At 37.0% G+C, this 19115-nt stretch overlaps 2 protein-coding genes across 2 annotated transcripts; both read right to left on the reverse strand.

The window, feature by feature from the left end:
- Positions 1–3527: 3527 nt before the first annotated feature.
- amdhd1 (amidohydrolase domain containing 1) lies at positions 3528–10486 on the reverse strand. The gene is made up of 9 exons (XM_078243244.1): positions 10278–10486; positions 9648–9754; positions 9463–9527; positions 9101–9378; positions 7230–7455; positions 6247–6371; positions 5710–5803; positions 5450–5610; positions 3528–4371 (listed from the first exon to the last, which is right to left on the reverse strand). The coding sequence occupies exons 1-9, from the start codon at positions 10412–10414 to the stop codon at positions 4266–4268; spliced, it is 1299 nt and encodes a 432-aa protein (XP_078099370.1). The 5' UTR covers positions 10415–10486; the 3' UTR covers positions 3528–4265.
- A 2404-nt stretch (positions 10487–12890) lies between these two features.
- Positions 12891–15607, reverse strand: snrpf (small nuclear ribonucleoprotein polypeptide F). The gene is made up of 4 exons (XM_078243242.1): positions 15489–15607; positions 14313–14438; positions 13555–13619; positions 12891–13168 (listed from the first exon to the last, which is right to left on the reverse strand). The coding sequence occupies exons 1-4, from the start codon at positions 15489–15491 to the stop codon at positions 13102–13104; spliced, it is 261 nt and encodes an 86-aa protein (XP_078099368.1). The 5' UTR covers positions 15492–15607; the 3' UTR covers positions 12891–13101.
- Between the last annotated feature and the right edge of the window lie 3508 nt (positions 15608–19115).

Raw genomic sequence — 19115 nt, forward strand, 5'->3', positions numbered from 1 at the left:
CATAATGTACTATGACTTTTTAGTGATTTTTCCAGGTACTATACTATGACTATTTCAACATACTATACTATGACGTTTTTATGATTTTCTGGACATACTATACTATGACTTTTTTCGACATAATATACTAAGACTTTTTTTTCAACATACTATACTATGACTTTTTTATGATTTTTTTCCACATACTATTGCATGACTTTTTTCGACATACTATACTATGACTTTTTTTTTTCAACATACTATACTATGACTTTTTTCGACATATACTATGACTTTTTCTTTTCTTCAACATACCATATTATGACTTTTTATGATTTTTTTCAACATACTATACTATGACTTTTTTTCCGGGATAATATACTATGACTTTTTTTTTCTACATAGTATACTATGACTTTTTCGACTCACTATACTATGACTTTTTTTTTTTTTTACAAATTTCGACATACCATACTATGACTTTTTTATGATTTTTTCGACATACTATTATGACTTTTTATGATTGTTTTTGACATACTATACTATGACTTTTTTTTCTAACATAATATACTATGACTTTTTATGATTTCTTTCGACATACCATACTATTTTTTTATGATTTTTTCGACATACTATTATGACTTTTTTGTGGGGTTTTTCGACATACCATACTATGACTTTTTTCTATTATTTTCGACACACTATACTATGACTTTTTTATGTTTTTTTTTTAGATATACCATAGTATGACTTTTTTTCAAAATACTATGGCTTTTTTATGATTTTTTTTCGATGTACTATACTTTCTTTTTCATGATTTTTTCGACGTACTATACTGTGATTGTTTTCGATTATACTATGACTTTTTTTTCCCCGACATAATATACTATGATTTTTTTTTGACATACTATACTATTTTTTTTTTGACATACCATACTATGACTTTTTTATGATTTTTCGAGGGACTATACTGTGACTCTTTCGACATACTATACTATGACTTTTTTCCAACATAATATACTGTGACTTTTTATGATTTTTTTTGACATACTATACCATGACTTTTTTGTGATTTTTCGAGGTACTATACTATGACTATTTCGACATACTATACTATGACTTTTTTCCAACATAATATACTATGACTTTTTATGATTTTTTTTGACATACTACACTATACCATGACTTTTTTATGTTTTTTTCGACATACTATACTATGACTATTTTGACATACTATACTGACTTTTTATGATTTTTTCAACATACTATACTATGACTTTTTGATGATTTTTTTTACATACTATACTATGACTTTTTTCGTGACTTTTTCAACATAATATACTATGACTTTTTTTTTACATACTATACTATGACTTTTTTTTCTAACATAATATACTATGACTTTTTTTTTTTTTTACAAATTTGGACATACCATACAATGCCTTTTTTTTTTTAACATACTATATACTATGACTTGTTTGTGATTTTTCGAGGTACTATACTATGACTTTTTTTCGACATACTATACTATGACTTTTTATGATTTTTTAACATACTATACTGACTTTTTATGATTTTTTTTGACATACTATACCATGACTTTTTTTTCTCCAAAATACTATACTATGACTTTTTTTCTACTTACTATACGACTTTTTTTTATTTTTACTACAAACTTTTGGACATACCATACAATGCATCAACATACTATACTAATGAAAATGTCATTGGTATGCCATAAGTCATAAAAATCAAGAAACGAACAGATTAGAAAGTAACAATCAAAATATGTACAATACATGTGAATTCAAATGTAAGAGCTGTACACTTTTTATAAATATATATTTATAAGTTCTGCAGAAATGTGTAAAATTGTCCAAGAAATGTTCAAAGGTTCATAGTACAAAGTGCAGTATAAAAACAATATGCAATATACAGAGATATAGTCCCAAATATGTCCGCAATAATAACATATATAGATGTGAAAGCACAGCCTCCTGCCAGTGGAGTGATTTGAAGAGTTTGTCCATGGTGGGCAGAGGGGGTCGGCCAGACTCTTTCCTGCCTGCCTCGTGGTCCTGGAGGCATACAGGTCCTGGAGGGATGGCAGATTACAGCTAAATCACCTTCTTAGTGGAACGAATGATACGCTGCAGTCTGGTTCTTGGCTGTAGTAGCAGTGTACTGTACCAGGTGGTGATGGAGATGGTGAGCATGAACTCAATGATAGCTGTGTAAAAATACACCATTGTTGATTTTGGCAAGATACAGGAAGTATATCATCTGCAACCTTTTTAACTTCATGTCCCGGGTGATGATGGAGCCGAGGAAGCGAGGACTCAATAGTGTTACTTACATAATGTACGATGACTTTTCAAGGTATACTATGACTATTTCAACATACTATACTATGACCTTTTTCGACATACTATACTATGACTTTTTTCGACATATACTATGACTTTTTTCTATTATTTTCGACATACTATACTATGACTTTTTTTCAACATGCTATACTATCACTTTTTCGAACAATGATTTTTTAAAACGTTTTTCCAAGATGCTATACAATTACTGTTTCTACATAATATACTATGACTTTTTTGTGATTTTTTTTGACGTACTATGACTTTTTTTTTAATAATACTATACTATGAATTATTTTACCGTTTTCTGACATTATATAATGAGTTTTTGATGACTTTTTCGTCATACATTACTATGACTTTTAAAACCTTTTTCTTTTACATATACTGTGACTTGTTTTAGACATACTATACTGACTTTTTTTTCAACATGGTATATTATATAGTATGTCATCATAATGTATCAAAAAAAGTCATGGTATAGTATGTCGGAAAAATGTATGAAAAAGTCAATATAGTATGTCGTCAAAATGTATCAAAATAAGTCATAGTATACTATGTTGTCAAAATGTCACAAAAAAATCATAGTATGTCGTCAAAATGTTTAAAAAAAAGTCATGGTACAGTATGTTGAAAAAATTTATGAAAAAGTCATAGTATTGTATGCCGAAAAATGTATGAAAAAGTCATAGGATAGCATGTTGTCAAAATCTATCTGAAGAAGTAATAGTATACTATGTCGTCAAAATGTATTAAAAAAAAAGTCATAGTATAGTATGTTGGAAAAATTTATAAAAGTCATTGCTACAATGTCAAAAAAGTCATAGTATGACGGAAAAATATCAAAAAGTTTTTTATGTAAAAATGTCATAAAATGAACTTAACGAAAATTGTGTATTAACTGTTCAATAAAAGCACTCTTCACAAATGTGAAGTTTTGTTTCAGTGTACTGACAATTACTGACTCATTGACCTCAATAATTTTCTTTTCTTCTGCAGTCTTTACTCTATAGTTTTGATATCTGCTTTCACCTGACGGTCAGACAGCAGCTATTTGATATACAGATCAAAGTAGGGTGAGCACCAGGTCATTTCACATGTTAACAAAGGTCACATCATGTCAATCAATAACCTGTTTGATCACTTGAGGTGTGAAATATTTTACCTGTTTTCTGAGGTGATAATGAAATTCTTTTGCTGCTGTAGTCCCTGAATAACTGCTTTACAGAAACAGAGATAGATGAATAGAGAGGCAGATTTTAATCAACAGTTAACATGACATTTATCTAAAAACAGTAGACAGAGCTAGGCTACTGGTCTCCCCGTTTCCAGAAACATACACATATTTCAAAAAATGTCAAAGTAATACCTTAAAGGTCCCATGACATAGTGCTCTTTGGATGCTTTTATATAGGCCTTAGTGGTCCCCTAATACTGTATTTAGCCTTGGTGCAGAATTACAGCCACTAGAGCCAGTCCCACAAAGAGCTTTCCTTAGTATGTGCCATTTCTGTGTCTGTAGCTATTGAGGAGGGGGGGGCAAGGTGGAGGGTGAGGGTGATGCCTTGATCAACTGCCACTTTGCTCGTTTGAAAGCCATGATGTCTCTCTCTCTGTCCAAATTCTCTGGGTGGACAAAGCAGAGAAAGGGGAGGTAACCTTCCTCCTTATGAGCTCATAAAGAGAAAGATTCCAGATCGGCCCATCTGAGCTTTCATTTTCTCAAAGGCAGAGCAGGATACCCAGGGCTCGGTTTACACCTATCACCATTTCTAGCCACTGGGGGACCATAGGCAGGCTGGGAGAACGCATATTAATGTTAAAAAACCTCACAAAGTGAAATTTTCATGCCATGGGACCTTTAATATCGTATAGCTGTCTATCACAATTATTGATAGCACCTTCACCATTTCTTTCTGATTATAAGTCCATAGTTTTGCCATTATCAACGACAATGTTTCCTTTAATGATGACGTAACGGATCAACTCCTGATGTCCTCCTAGCTGGTAGATAAGATGTTCCCATCTGCAATAAAAGGAGAGGGTCTGATTTACAACACTTTACACAACAATACCACTACTTACAGTTACATCTTTATTTTAGTTAGACCTGGTCCTTTAGCATGGTATATTTAGGTATTATATACATATAGCATTTTAGGAGGAACAACTTTGAAACAGAGTGTGTCAACAGAACTTCCCATTAATTCACCATTCACTATTTCTGCTTTTACTAAGAATGGTGTAGTTCTTATGAGGTGTTCAATGTAGTTTGAAGTACTTAAAGCCCTCTATTGGACATTTTGTGAACCGCATCTCATTCAAGCCTGGATTCTGATATAAGCAACAGCTGTTCAACAAATATTTCCCACAAAGGAATCAGAGCTGTTGCAGATTTATGCAAAAGTTAATAATGTACATATGACGGCAATGTATTTAAAAAAAAAGGCATAGTATCGTATGTCATCAAAATGTCAAAATGATTAAATGCCGTCCCATTTTAGGTGACTGCCACCCAGTGTACAAAAAAGCATATTACGTATAATAATCACAAAGACAAAAAATAAATGGCTCTTACATGTATCAAAATTAAAGGTATTTGTCATGCAGAAAAATAGCCTTGTTGAGTGTTAATTATACGTTATATTATTGTATTATTATTTTTACTGATACTTTAATGTGCAAGTAGGATTTTATTGTTGTAGTTGGTTGAGGTGGTGCTAATTTTAACTGTTTTACTGAAGTTTATAACAAATACTTTAAAAAGATAATCATGTTCTGTATGTAAATATGTAAATGTTCAATCTGAATAGTTACTATTTCGACAAATAACTATAGGGGATTATAAAGTACAATATTTCCCTCTGAAATGTAGTGGAGGAGAAGTGTGAAGTAATTAATGGGAATATTAAAAAGTACAGTACTTGACTAATTGTTATTTTTACCACTGGAACCTTGCTGGTCATCATTACTATCCATACCTTTGTTTTGATAATTGTTGCCGATTTATACACAAAATGTATCTATGATCGTCTCATAATAAATATATGATGCTATAGACTCAGACACCTTTCCGTTTGTGTTAATCTTGACATGTGATTTACCGTGTGGTGTTGAGGACCAGCAGGTCTCCGTGTTTGTTGACCTCCAGGGAGCCATGTGTGTGGGAGCGCCCCAGGGCGTAGGCTGCGTTGATGGTGGCCGCAGCCAAAGCCTCAGGCATGGACATCCTCATGTTGACACACGCCAGGTGCATGACTATTGGCTGAGGACGGAGACAAGACAGAGAGAGGAAAACGCAAATAAACAGGATAGAGACAAGAGATCAGTTGCAACTACCATACAACACTTGTGTTGTTCTCACCATGGAGCAGCAGTAGGCGTTGGGGTTAAAGTCGCTGCCGAGGGCGACAATAACTCCAGCTTCCAACATATCTCTGGCCCGAGGCTGAGGCAGCCTGAACACAAGCAAATTATTAGACAACTCAAAGCTATGAGGGGGGTGTGAGTATTTCTGTGTGTTACAAAGTGGTGGAGGAAGTATTCAGATCTATCAAAAATAGTTGCCAATTATTTTTCTGTCAACAGCTAATCGATTAATCTACTAATCGTTTCAGCTCTTCCTGTATATACAGTACTGTTTGGTAGTTACATTAAACAAAGCATCATATTTAATAAGCTCTTTGTATGTTGAATACAATTTTGTAAAGTAACTAAAGTTCTTAAATAAATGTAGTGGAGTAAAAAGTAAAATATTTCTTTCTGCGATGTAATGGAGTAGAAGTTTAAAGTGGCATGAAAACAAAATACTCAAATAAAGTACAAGTACCTCAAATTTGTACTTAAGTACCGTACTTCAGTAAATGTACTTAGTTACATTCCACCACTGGTGTTACAGTACCGTAGGATGTAAGCTGTAGTTGGTAAAAGGACGGCGGCAGTTCTTGCTGTTGCCATGGCAGCAATCCCCTGGTCTGTGACCTCCTCCAGGTGACTGATGGCCAAGGCTCCGAGCTCTGCACCCAACTGACACACAACTACACACTCAGGTTAACACGATTAATATTCGATAAATTGATTAACAGTCGATTAATTGATCCGTTTATAAACAAAAAATTAATCAGCAATTCGGTAACACTTTACTTGAAGGTACCTACATAAGAGTGACATGACACTGTCATGAACACATGACACTGTCATGAACACATGAACCCTAACCATAACTTGTCATGACAAAAGCCGTCAAAAGCGTTATGTCATAAACGTTTGACTTGTTAATAATGTTTATGACACGTTCATGACAGTGTCTTATGTAGATACCTTCAAGTAAAGTGTAGCCAGCAATTCTAATAACTGATTAGTCAAAGTAATTTCTAAAACAAATGTGCTGCTTTTCTCAGTTTTTATGATTGTACACAGAATGTCTTTAAATTTTGGACTGTTGCTCTGACAAAAACTAACAATTTCAAAATATCAACGTGAGCTCTGGAAAATAGTGATTGAAATGTCCCCCTATTTTTTAAGCTTTAAATACCAAACAACTAATGAACAACAGACATACACATTAGCAGCTAAAGACCCAAATATTTTTCACAGGATTTGGTGGAGACCAGAAGAGAGAAAATAATAATTGGAGTTCTATTTTAAGGTCATAATGTTTCAGAGGGGTGATAATCCCACTTTTAGGCCATTTTGAGGCTGTAACATGTGGTGCAGTTGAACTGTATTGCATTACACTGACAGGTGTTCTTAGAATTTAGTCTACCCATACTGATATAAATGGAGTGCACAACATATGAGAAACACAATGTGTCAAAGGCCCATTTGGGAGTTCTTCTGCACTCAAAAGTGGCTAAAAAACACAGCTTTAGGAGTAAGTGATACCTGAGCAGAGTTCATGGGATGAAGCTCATCTCCGTGGAAGTTGATGTGGAGGCCCATGTCTTTGCCGGCCTGCAGGATGGAACGAGTAGAACTGAGGTCAAACACTCCCTGCTCACAGAACACGTCGATGTTGTCGACTCTCAGAGTCCCAGCAGCCATCTGTTCCTTCAGTCGTGGCAGCTGAACCTGCAGGATGTCCTTTGTTGCTTCTGCAACTGTCTTCCCTCTAAATAAAAGAACAGAGAAGATTGGTTAGATATTTACTTTCAGGATGTGATGTGAAATGAGCAGTCTTGTATAAAGTACTTGAAAGCAATACTTGAGTAAAAGTACAAGTATCTTACCAGAAAATGACTTTGGTAGAAGTTAGAGTTACCTTTTAGAATATCACTTGAGTGGAAAAAACTTAAAACTTAAAGTATCTGATATTTACAGTACTTAAGTATCAAAAGTAATCTTCTGATATTAAATGTACTTAATTGTTAGAAGTAAAAAAAAAACTTTGATTATGAACTTTATTGTTGCTTACTTACAGTAAAGCATAACAGTCGGGGTTTTCACACATTCTTAAACATCAAATTCAAAGTCTGACATCAACAAAGAGAAAAACAGAAACAAATATTTTTTGTGAGGAAAATCTTTCACTCCAATGTACATAAACATTTCTTGCAAGTAATGAGTAACGAAGATGCTTAGGGGGGAAATCTATCAGAGTAAAAGTATACATTTAATTTAGGAACTGTAGTGGAGTAAAATGAAAGAAATTTAATAAGTTTCAAGAAATATAAATAACGAAGTAAAGTACAGATTAGGTCTGCTGGAACGAATTCCGAAAGTCGAATATAATTCGAATAGTAAAACAAGCAATACTATTCAAATGCTGAAATTACTATTGATGTGATTTCTTTTAATAAATAGGTTGGCTAACGTTAGCTAATCTCCCTCTTCTCATGTCTGATGAACAATAAGTTACAGGAGTGAGAAACACAAGGCATTGTGAGCTAACGTTACGTACCGAGTAACGTTAGTACTCGTGCAGTGACAAGCTGCGGCTGGAAATCGAAAGAAGGGTGGAAAATAGTTTTAACATGACTTTAAAATCGACGTCATCCACCGAGCCAAAATGCTTATGTTATCATTAGTTAGCTCGTTCTGGTTTCTTAACTGCGTCGCGAGTTATAGGAGCTTAGCTGGGAGCTTCATGGAGACAGCTAAAGACTATGTTAGCTGCCCTACAGCTGTCAGCGTCAGCTTCTACTTCATATATTTCCTTCTAACAGAACCGTTTGGCTTAGTTATCAATGCCGTTAGCATCGTGGCTAACACTTTTGTTACTTAGTTTATGACAAATCGTTTCAGCTGTGCTTTCTAACATGATGTCATTGTGCTAACCGAGCAACGTTAGCCTTTACAACAGTGCCGCTTCACGAAACATGTAAGAGCATGTTTCATTACAGAGTTCTCTGTTGATTTGGGTTTGTCGCTGTGTGCGTGTTGGAAAATAATGTAAACGGAGAGCGGCGTGCCAGAAATGCAATGCGCCATGACGTAGAGCCCCTTCAACGCCAGGCTGATGTTGGAAGTCCCTCTAGTGGACAGAATGTGTAACAACAACCACATGCTTATAGTGGCATTGACAATGCATAAGCCTGAGTAGCGTAGTACATATTTATAACAGGCTGCATTTAATATTTGAATATTATTTGAATATTTAAAAAAAAAAAAATACAAATGAAATTCAAATGGTATTATAGAGGAAGACTGACAGCTCTAGTACAGATACATGAACATTAGTAAGTACAGCAACAAAGTATTTGTACTTTGTTACATTACAACACTGGAAATAAGAAAATGTTGAGGAAGGTCCATACTTGGGCACTGCGTGGGCTCCACAGTAGGTTGAGGAGATGTTGATGGGCAGGGTGCCCCTAGCCTCCTCGATCACCTCCAGCATCTTAAGCTCAGTCTGCAGATCCAGTCCGTAGCCGCTCTTACACTCCACCAGGGTTGTACCTGCTCGCTGCATTCGGACCAGCCTGCTGCTGAGGGAGGCCAGCAGCTCTGAGGACCTGGCAGCTCGGGTGTTCTCCACCGTGAAGTGGATCCCTCCACCGGCCCGGTGCACCTCCATGTAGGTGGCACCTGCCAGCTGCAAGAGTAACATTGCATTTTATAAAACAATGTAGCTCCAGTTATGGAAGTAAGATCAACAAACAATCAAAACATGATTTACCTTCATTGCAAATTCATGCACCCTGTCACCAGCCCAGACTGGATGGGTGTGGGCGTCAACCAACCCTGAAACAAAAAGCTTTTTAAAATACTAATCACTGATTTCATGTAATTGTATAACCAGTCCAAAAATCCAGTCCCAAAAAATATAACTTGCATGTAAGCCTCTGCTGAGCTGATACTCACCAGGCAGGACACACATTCCTGAAGCATCAATCACTTTATCAAAGTACGCTTCTGGATACTGTGCTCCGATGATTTCTGCAGGCCCCACGGCTTTAATGAGCCCATCACTGGATGAAGAAATTGGTTGCTTTAATGTCACTTTAAAGCCCAGCTTGGATCTGAACATACAGCTATAAGGTTGACAATGTAAAGCTTAGACTAATGGCCACCGTGCAGAGGAAAAACCTTTTTGTAAACACCCTCAGTCCAAACTATACATTTTAATAGCACCCGTATAGAATAGAATTATATTAAATGTCCAGAAACCAATATATGAAGTGGTTATTAATGAATACATTTTAAAAGTGATATTAACAGAAAAGTTTCTCTCTTTCTTTTCTTGGTGTAATGAGCCATTACAGCCTGTAGGGACACCAGTGTGCATATATTTCCCGTTCCCTTTGGCTTTTACATATAAAACCTGCAGATCAACTAGAGCTGGGCTGACATTTAGTATGCAGGTACGAAGAGCAGCTACACAGTTAATAACTAATGCTATTTGTGTAACATTTCTTCACTAACTCATACAATATTTAACAACAGGTGCTCGCACATGCTTATACATAGTATGAAGTAATCTCAGATGCTTACCTCCCTATCACCACGCTCCCATTTTCAATCACAGAAAGATTTTGCATCCCATGTTTAGTCATGAACTTCTCTCCGTTGTTGCAGATCAGGACCACCTGTTTGGCATTCTTCACCAGGAGTCTATAATTTTCGGACATTTTGATTCATCCAAAGCAGAAACACTTCTCTTCAGAGTGACTGGCTTTCAACTAGTTTGGGAACAGGCAAATATTTGTTCAAGAGAGCAGAGTTTAAAGTGCACAGTAAGGGGTGGTGCTTCTGCCACAGACATCACAGACAACCAGTAATCATTGAAGAGGAATTTACAGTGGGGAGAACAAGTATTGGATTCGATTTTGGAGGTTTTCCCACTTACAAAGCATGTAGAAGTCTGTAATTTTTATCATAGGTACGCTTCAACTGTGAGTGACGGAATCTAAAACAAAAATCCAGAAAATCACATTGTATGATTTTTAAGTAATTCATTTGCATTTTATTGCATGACATAAGTATTTCATACATCAGAAAAGCAAAACTTAACATTTGGTACAGAAACCTTTGTTTGCAATTACAGAGATCATACGTTTCCTGTAGTTCTTGACCAGGTTTGCACACACTGCAGCAGGGATTTTGGCCCACTCCTCCATACAGACCTTCTCCAGATCCTTCAGGTTTCGGGGCTGTCGCTGGGCAATACGGACTTTCAGCTCCCTCCAAAGATTTTCTATTGGGTTCAGGACTGGAGACTGGCTAGGTCACTCCAGGACCTTGAGATGCTTCTTACAGAGCCACTCCTTAGTTGCCCTGGCTGTGTGTTTCGGTTCGTTGTCATGCTGGAAGACCCAGCCACGAACCATCTTCAATGCTCTGAGGGAAGGAGGTTGTTGGCCAAAATCTCACGATACATGGCCCCATCCATCCTCCCCTCAATACGGTGCAGTCGTCCTGTCCCCTTTGCAGAAAAGCATCCCCAAAAGAATGTTTCCACCTCCATGCTTCATGGTTGGGATGGTGTTCTTGGGGTTGTACTCATCCTTCTTCTTCCTCCAAACACGGAAAGTGGAATTTAGACCAAAAAGCTCTATTTTTGTCTCATCAGACCACATGACCTTCTCCCATTCCTCCTCTGGATCATCCAGATGGTCATTGGCAAACTTCAGACGGGCTTGGACATGCAATGGCTTGAGCAGGGGGACCTTGCGTGCGCTGCAGGATTTTAATCCATGACGGCGTAGTGCGTTACTATTGGTTTTCTTTGAGACTGTGGTCCCAGCTCTCTTCAGGTCATTGACCAGGTCCTGCCGTGTAGTTCTGGGCTGATCCCTCACCTTCCTCATGATCATTGATGCCCCACGAGGTGAGATCTTACATGGAGCCCCAGACCGAGGGAGATTGATCGTCATCTTGAACTTCTTCCATTTTCTAATAATTGCACCAACAGTTGTTGCCTTCTCACCAATCTGCTTGCCTATTGTCCTGTAGCCCATCCCAGCCTTGTGCAGGTCTACAATTTTATCCCTGAGGTCCTTACACAGCTCTCTGGTCTTGTTTGATTGAGTGTGTGAACAGGTGTCTTTTATACAGGTAACAAGTTCAAACAGGTGCAGTTAATACAGGTAATGAGTGGAGAACAGGAGGGCTTCTTAAAGAAAAACTAACAGGTCTGTGAGAGCCGGAATTCTTACTGGTTGGTAGGTGATCAAATACTTATGTCATGCAATAAAATGCAAATTAATTATTTAAAAATGATACAATGTGATTTTCTGGATTTTTGTTTTAGATTCCATCTCTCACAGTTGAAGTGTACCTATGATAAAAAATTACAGACCTCTACATGCTTTGTAAGTAGGAAAACCTGCAAAATCGGCAGTGTATCAAATACTTGTTCTCCCCACTGTACATATTCTGTTAGATACATATGGCCAATTCCAAACTGGACCCTACAGCCTTCCTACTAGGGCTGCACAATATGACCTAAAATCGATCACGATTAATTGCACATTTTACCTTGCTAACAATAAATGAACAATAATTAATCACATTGTTCTATATAATCTTTTCTGAAGCCAAAATGTTTCCAGACGACGGACACTGCGGTTTCTTTGGGCACAAGGTGCTCAGTTGATTCAGAGTTTGAGTTATCCTACATTGTGCTTTCCACGCGGATGACTGGTCCCAAAGTCATGTGACTACACATGCGGTAGAATGTTTTTAAGGAGAAAGTAGGCCTATCAACAGTACTAAATTGTTGTCATGGGAAAAATACGTTAACAGCTTCAGAATTTCGATGTCAATGCATTTTCGATTAATCGTCCAGACCTACTTCCTATGCATGGAGGGTCCGCGACATTGTCATTCCAAACCAACTAGCGGGGAATGGAAGTGTTATAAAGCCCTCTAACAGGCTTACAGACCACACTCTTCTTAAGTGCAGCGCCTCCTTTGTGCCTAGAGGAAACGCTACATATCTAATGTGAATTCCGTGCGGTTATTTCCAAAGACATTATTTGATAAGACTATTATTGTATGCACACAACAGTTGTCGCCTGATATGAAACCATGATTATAAAAAGTTACGGCAGCGGGAGGATGTAGGGGCTAGATTGGTTATCACATGCAAAAACCACAACAATCATGTTTAAGAAAGGGTACAATAATCATTTTATTGTGTCTGTATCACAAAGTCACAACATAAAATTGAACTTACAGTATCAATTTCAAAACTGCTTGAAAAAAACCCTAAAGCGCAGGCGTTCATTTGTTTCACATGGTGAAAACACAAAACGCACATCAACTCAACTACAAGGTACAATCACACAACAGGGCCAAGTCCTCTTCACCAACATCACTCCCTCATTTCTCCATCTTCCTCCTCTTCTTCTACACCTCTGATGTACAAAACATTATTGCACCTGTGGGTATGAAACACACCTGTTAGCACACAGTGCTGCCATAACTGGCTGCAGGGGAAAAGACAGAAGCACAATAGCTTGATCGTGTAGTGCTCCTTTTGCTACCACCACTGATTTCTTTGAAAAATGACACGTTAATTATTAACACAAGTTAGTTGAGGTAGTTAGGAATCTTAACTAAAAAAATAACTATATCGTTTTGCCAGAAACTGCTTTTTTGCAGCCAGATTTCAGTGTACTGCTGCATTTTTCATTAAAAAACACAAGTATCTTACTTTAAATTACTTTGTTGAAAAGCAGCAAATGTAAAATTAAGTAACTAATAAAGATTCTACTGAACTAGTTATGGAATAAAAATAAAAAGATATTTTAGGTTGACAACAAACCTGACAAGCACTTCACCAAGATGACCCGCCAATGCTCCATCCACGTACTCTTCTGTGTTTGCCAGCTGTCAGGAAAACATGTAAATATAAAAAAGGTCAAGATGCCACCCATAAGGGTGTATTTGCACTGTTAAGGGGGAATCATGTTCGCTGATCTGAATGGTAAAATCCCAATAAATCACGAAGAGGAAAAAAACTGTCCGCACAACTTATACTGCAGAACATGAGATGCTGGCAACTCTGCAATGTATGTTAGGTCAGAAAAACTAGGCACCGTGCACTCTCACAGCCCATAAAAGTATATGATAGAAGAAGAAAAAAAAGAAGAAAAAAATTATATATAATCTCTCTCTTTCTGACTTTGTAGAATCGACAATTGCACTTGTGCAAAAAGTACAAAAGCACGTGTTATAATTTGCTTGTTAAAGAAAATGATGTTCACTAGTTGCTGCTCACATTAAGGAAAAACGGAAGCTCTGAAGCCAGTAATGCTTAATTCATCCAACATTTTCTTTGTGATATGACTCTTGCGGCTTTACATGAGGAAATATGCAGGTGTGAAAAAGTCAAGATGGAATAACAAATGAACAAAAAAGCAAACTGCTTTGTGATTGACTTACCATTGTTCAACAATGCTGCAATATCCCAACGTACTCAAGTCAAATATTCTCTTTGTGCAACCAAGGATGGCACATATCTGTGTTGATGAATAATATTTGTATTGGAACAAGACATACTATACAATACGTTGCTCTCACCTGCATATTCATGTACCCATCCACAGACACCAGGTAGCCCTTGTACTCCATACCCCACTTCAGTTTCACCATCACCGGCTTGCCTGTCAGGCCGTTCAAGAATGGCTTTGGGTTCAAAGGTAAACTCTATGGAGAAAAAAAAATGAGGCAGGTTATTATACACAGTTGACCACCTTTTGGCTATATTACATAACTATACATGTATATTGTGACAGCATTGCCAACATTAACCAAGGTATTACTTATTGTCGCAAATAATGTTATTCTCTAAATAGACAGCTCATGCCAAATTTAGTTTTAAAAATCTGCCAAATAATTTTGGCTTGGCATATCAGCAGCATGTCAAATGAAAACATGCATCTAGTGACCTTTCCCGGATATGTGATGATATAACGTTAATAAATTCGGCCGAACACTCATTTCTTATTTCAAATTAAAAAATGTAAACACAAAACAACTCTCTGAAGCGGATGGGTTTAAATGTATGGCAGTAAAGAAGATAACGTTAGGTAAAACATTTCTAAGTCAATATTTACGTGTTGGTGCTGTGTTGATTGGATGTATGCCAAAATGAAAAGCTGCTGCTGGTGTAGCTGGTTCTGTATTGTACAGAATTGCTGCCAACCCCAGCCAAAATGCTTAATGAGAACACCCATTATTGCACTTCTTTGTTCATACGGTTTCAGCCAACAGTAACGTTAAGTCAATGAGGCTGCGTACAATACAGACAGGCAACCTAAACAACGATGTCTTTACGGGAGAAAAAGCGTTTAGGTGCAGCAGGATCTGGAATGTATAAAACGTACTGCTTGCTGATAAGCATATGCTTTCTGAATTAGAAGATTTTAGAATGGAGTTTGGTGGGCCTTTTTTCTTCACAGAAATTGGGCCAAACTCAAACAGGCGGCATACGTTCACTGGTAAATTACGTTACGTCGCCGAATAAACGATTACATCAACCGTAGTACTATTTAAGTAACTAAATACTACATTGTACGCTGCTTGTGAGCGTAAAAGTGAGATTCATTCATTCATTCACTTTAAAATCATGAATGACAAGCGAGCGTAGCTAATGCTAACTTAGCAAATAGGCTACTTTCTTTGCGCAGTGATAGCGAAAACAATCCCACTGAACATCTAATGAGTTGATGGTAAACATTAGTACGATGTACTCACCATTTCTGTTCTACTCAATGCTGTGTGGGAATTAATAAATTCGGTATGTTTTCGTCACAAGAACGTTCGTACTTCGCAAAGCAGCACACGCTTTACCGCCGAACAGGAAGTACAATACTTTGACCTGTGAGGGGTCTTCATGTTTTTACATACTGCCACCTGGTGGTGAGAGGTTTACACTGCAACATACAGCTCAAGTTCCCCTTTACCAGAAGATGTGTTTTGCATATTAATCCTTCAGGAAAAGGTAACTAAGTACATGTACTCAAGTACTGTGCTTAAATACAATGTGAGTTACTTTTACAATGCATTATTTCAAATATCCTGCTTTACTTCTACTCCACTACATTTCAGAGGCAAATATTTTACTTTCTACTCCGCTATATTTGTCTTTTTGTAGACAGCTCTTGTTTATAGTCACTCTACAGATGAAAATTGCATCTAGGACCCCTTGCCATATTTACATGATGAGTTACCATTTACACCAAAGATATGTTTTTTCTTCTAAAAACTGCTGCTTCTGCCGACTTCTCACATTTAAACAATTGAAAAGTTTAAAGAGGTAAATAATCTAACATGACATCACGTAAATAAATGATAAGAAAACTACAAGTTTTATTGTTTTTATCATGTGCTGTGGTAAATGTAAAAAATAAAAAATAAATTATAGCCTTCCTCTTGTCTCTGACTCTAAAACCTAAAACTATTCAGTTTACAATCAAATAAGAAAAGCCAATCCTCACAATTTATTTTCTGTCAAATAACTAATTTATTATTTGAATAATCATTTTATAGCTGTAACAAGTTAAAGTGAGTTTAAAGTGACTTTATGAGGTGCATGTGTTATTCCCTCTTGCATCATAATACTATGCTCGAACTGACATTCTTTAAAATGTGTCATATGATAACTGTAAGGTTGAGTCCAAAGCAAATTAAGTCATATTTTCTTCTGAACTATATCCAGCATCACTGTCAGTCTCTCTATCTGCCCTGAGTTGAACTATACTGTATGCGTAACACCATGCTCTATAGAATATTTCACTTTAACATGAACCTGGCCAAAGCTCTGACCTGTTTAGGAGCAAAAAGTGAAATGACTGTCATATCTAGGTCGTCTTGGCTCTCTGTCTGGGCAGCTCTTTCTCTCCAGGCACAAACAGTCTGAAGATTTCACTCATTTTTCTGTGTAAAAGCATTCAACTGTTACTAAAGCATCCAACAAGTTCAAACCTGATACATTAAATAAAACCAACATCTGACTTCCTACAGTGAAGGGCTTGGTTCTGTCAAAAAATTCCTCTAAAATTGCACTAGAGCTTTCTTTGCATGTTTGAAATACTCATGTCCTTACATCATTTAGCCTATTTTTCTTCTCTCTCCTTTTGAGTTGGCCCCCGTGTAATTAACCAATCCGTCCGTCAGTTATGGCATGTTAACAATGTGTGTATGGTTGAAAGTTAGGAGCAGGAGCAGGGCCAGAGGGGTGACACTGGCCACAAAACGACCACAAAGTGATAGAAAATGAGTAAAAACAGACACAAAACAGCCACAGAGACAAAAAAGCGTCCACAAAGAGACACAAAACAACCTCAAACAGATGAAAAGAGACCACAATAAGACAGGAAATGTCCACAAAAAAACACAAAACGTCCACAACGAGATGCAAAGCGGTCACAAAAGGATGCAAAATAAAAAAATAAAAAGACATAAAACAGCCCAAAGAGACACAAAAAGCATCCACAAAGAGATGAAAAGAGAGCACACTGAGGTGAAATATGACCACAAAGAGACAAAAAATGACCACAATGAGATGCAAAGCCTTTTAGTTGTTGGTATCATCATTTGGAGGAAGACAGCTTTGTTGAAGAGGCCAGTCGAATCATTCCAGTCTGATGCCAAACAGCCCTTTGAAGTCTGCAGAGGAAAGCTGAGAGACTAAAGTTAACAGTGAATGGGCCTGTGGAGTGCATGAACTGCAGGAAGTGTAAAGCATGGGACTCACAAACCTCACAGCTGTGTGCAAAAGTCCACTGTTTGACGGACAACTTAAAGACCTTGCTTCTTCACCTTCTTGCCAAGAGTTAGATGCGAAGATACCACACTCATGTCTGTACCATAAAGGTCTGTACACTTCGTGCTATGGCTTAGCATAGCACAACATCTGGAAACAGGGAGTTTAAATCTGTGAGAAAGATCCCAGTTTTCTTTCTCCACAAAGAGTAAGACTGATGACTGAACCAGGACAGACAGAACAAAGTGAACAGGTGAGATAGTTTCATTTGGCTCACTGCTTATTGGTCACGGGTCAGAAGCACAGAAAGCAGGTCATGGTCCGATTACACAGCAGACAGAGAAGCCAAAGCCATGCTGTGTTCAGTCGAGCTTGACCCAAATGGGCCGGAGCGGAAAGAATAGTTTTTCATCATGAATTTTTTTGTACCACTACTGAGCACAGGGGGGCACACTGCAGCCTACACAGTGTTGTCTCGTATTGTTCATGCAGGCCCAACAATAATCTAAGTTGTGGTAATTTAAAGCTTCATGTTACATATATTTGAATTCCTTTATCCTGCCCCTCTCTTCTTTATATGGGCTATTAAGCAGCCATTGTTGGGAGAAGACAGCCATGTGGAAAGCAGAACTGGAATTTAAAACCTTGCAATTTATTTGGCTTGCATATTTTACTGGTTTTGTCTGGACACCAACAATGTTGTCAACAAAGGCTTCAGCGGAGCAACCAATCGGTGTAATTTGTAACGCATCAGCAGCATCACTTTGTGTTTGCGCTCTCTCCTTCCAAAGCCAATTAGTCAGAAATGTGGATATGAGCACTCATTTACGCCCCACATCAGCTTTTCATCAGATTCCACGTGGGCTATACAGGGGGCCACACTTGGACGTCTGGTATTAATATAATAGTCACTCACTAATCACACTGTTATCACACTGTGTTAAGTCTGTAGTTGCAATTACCTTAACATTAACATACTTACACATTGATGCATCAACAATAATAATGTACTATATAATAATATATCATTCACAGGGGCCATTATTCTGCAGAACCAGGACTTTTACTTTGAAACATTTTACTGACAATACTTCTGTACTTTCACTTAAGTAAGACTCAAAATGAAGAACTTTTATTTTGGTGGATTTTTGCATTGTTTTGAACAATCTGAATACTTCTTCCATCACTTTACGTGACAGGTTTGTCCCAGATATCAGTGGTGGAATATAACTGCAGGTAAGTACTCAATTAGTTCAAAATACTAATAGATTATGATATATTAATTTAGATGAAGTATCCCAGCAGTATATAAAGTAATTAAAAGTAGCTCTGCATTTACCAGCTGTAACATTAAAGTACATTGATGCATCAATGATTATTGTAGTTTAATATATATGATTCTGAAATGGGCCATTCTGCATAAAGAGTACTTCTATTTCTGGTACTTTAAGCAGATTTTGATGCTAAACTTTTACAGTGGTGGAACAAGGTTTACTCAAGTTTAACTTTACTTGAATATTTAAATGATATGCTACCTCATACTTCTAATCTACTACATTTCAGAGGTAAATGTACTTTTCACTTCACGTCAATTATTTAAGAGCTATAGTTAATTT

This window comes from Sander vitreus, chromosome 23 (genome assembly GCF_031162955.1).
Source record: "Sander vitreus isolate 19-12246 chromosome 23, sanVit1, whole genome shotgun sequence".
NCBI classification, from domain to species: Eukaryota; Metazoa; Chordata; class Actinopteri; order Perciformes; family Percidae; genus Sander; species Sander vitreus.

Bases quoted from the DNA above. Each gene is read 5' to 3' on its own strand.
- amdhd1 (XM_078243244.1), bottom strand. From the start codon at position 10,414: ATGTCCGAAAATTATAGACTCCTGGTGAAGAATGCCAAACAGGTGGTC. The intron at 7,456-9,100 runs GTATGGACCTTC...TCTTTTATTTAG, and splicing joins GGAGCCCACGCAGTGCCCAA to AGGGAAGACAGTTGCAGAAG. The intron at 5,804-6,246 runs GTACTGTAACAC...GCTTGTGTTCAG, and splicing joins ACTACAGCTTACATCCTACG to GCTGCCTCAGCCTCGGGCCA.
- snrpf (XM_078243242.1), bottom strand. The intron at 13,620-14,312 runs GTGAGAGCAACG...TTTTCCTGACAG, and splicing joins ATGGGTACATGAATATGCAG to CTGGCAAACACAGAAGAGTA. The intron at 13,169-13,554 runs GTTTGTTGTCAA...TCATACCCACAG, and splicing joins CTTGGTGAAGTGCTTGTCAG to GTGCAATAATGTTTTGTACA.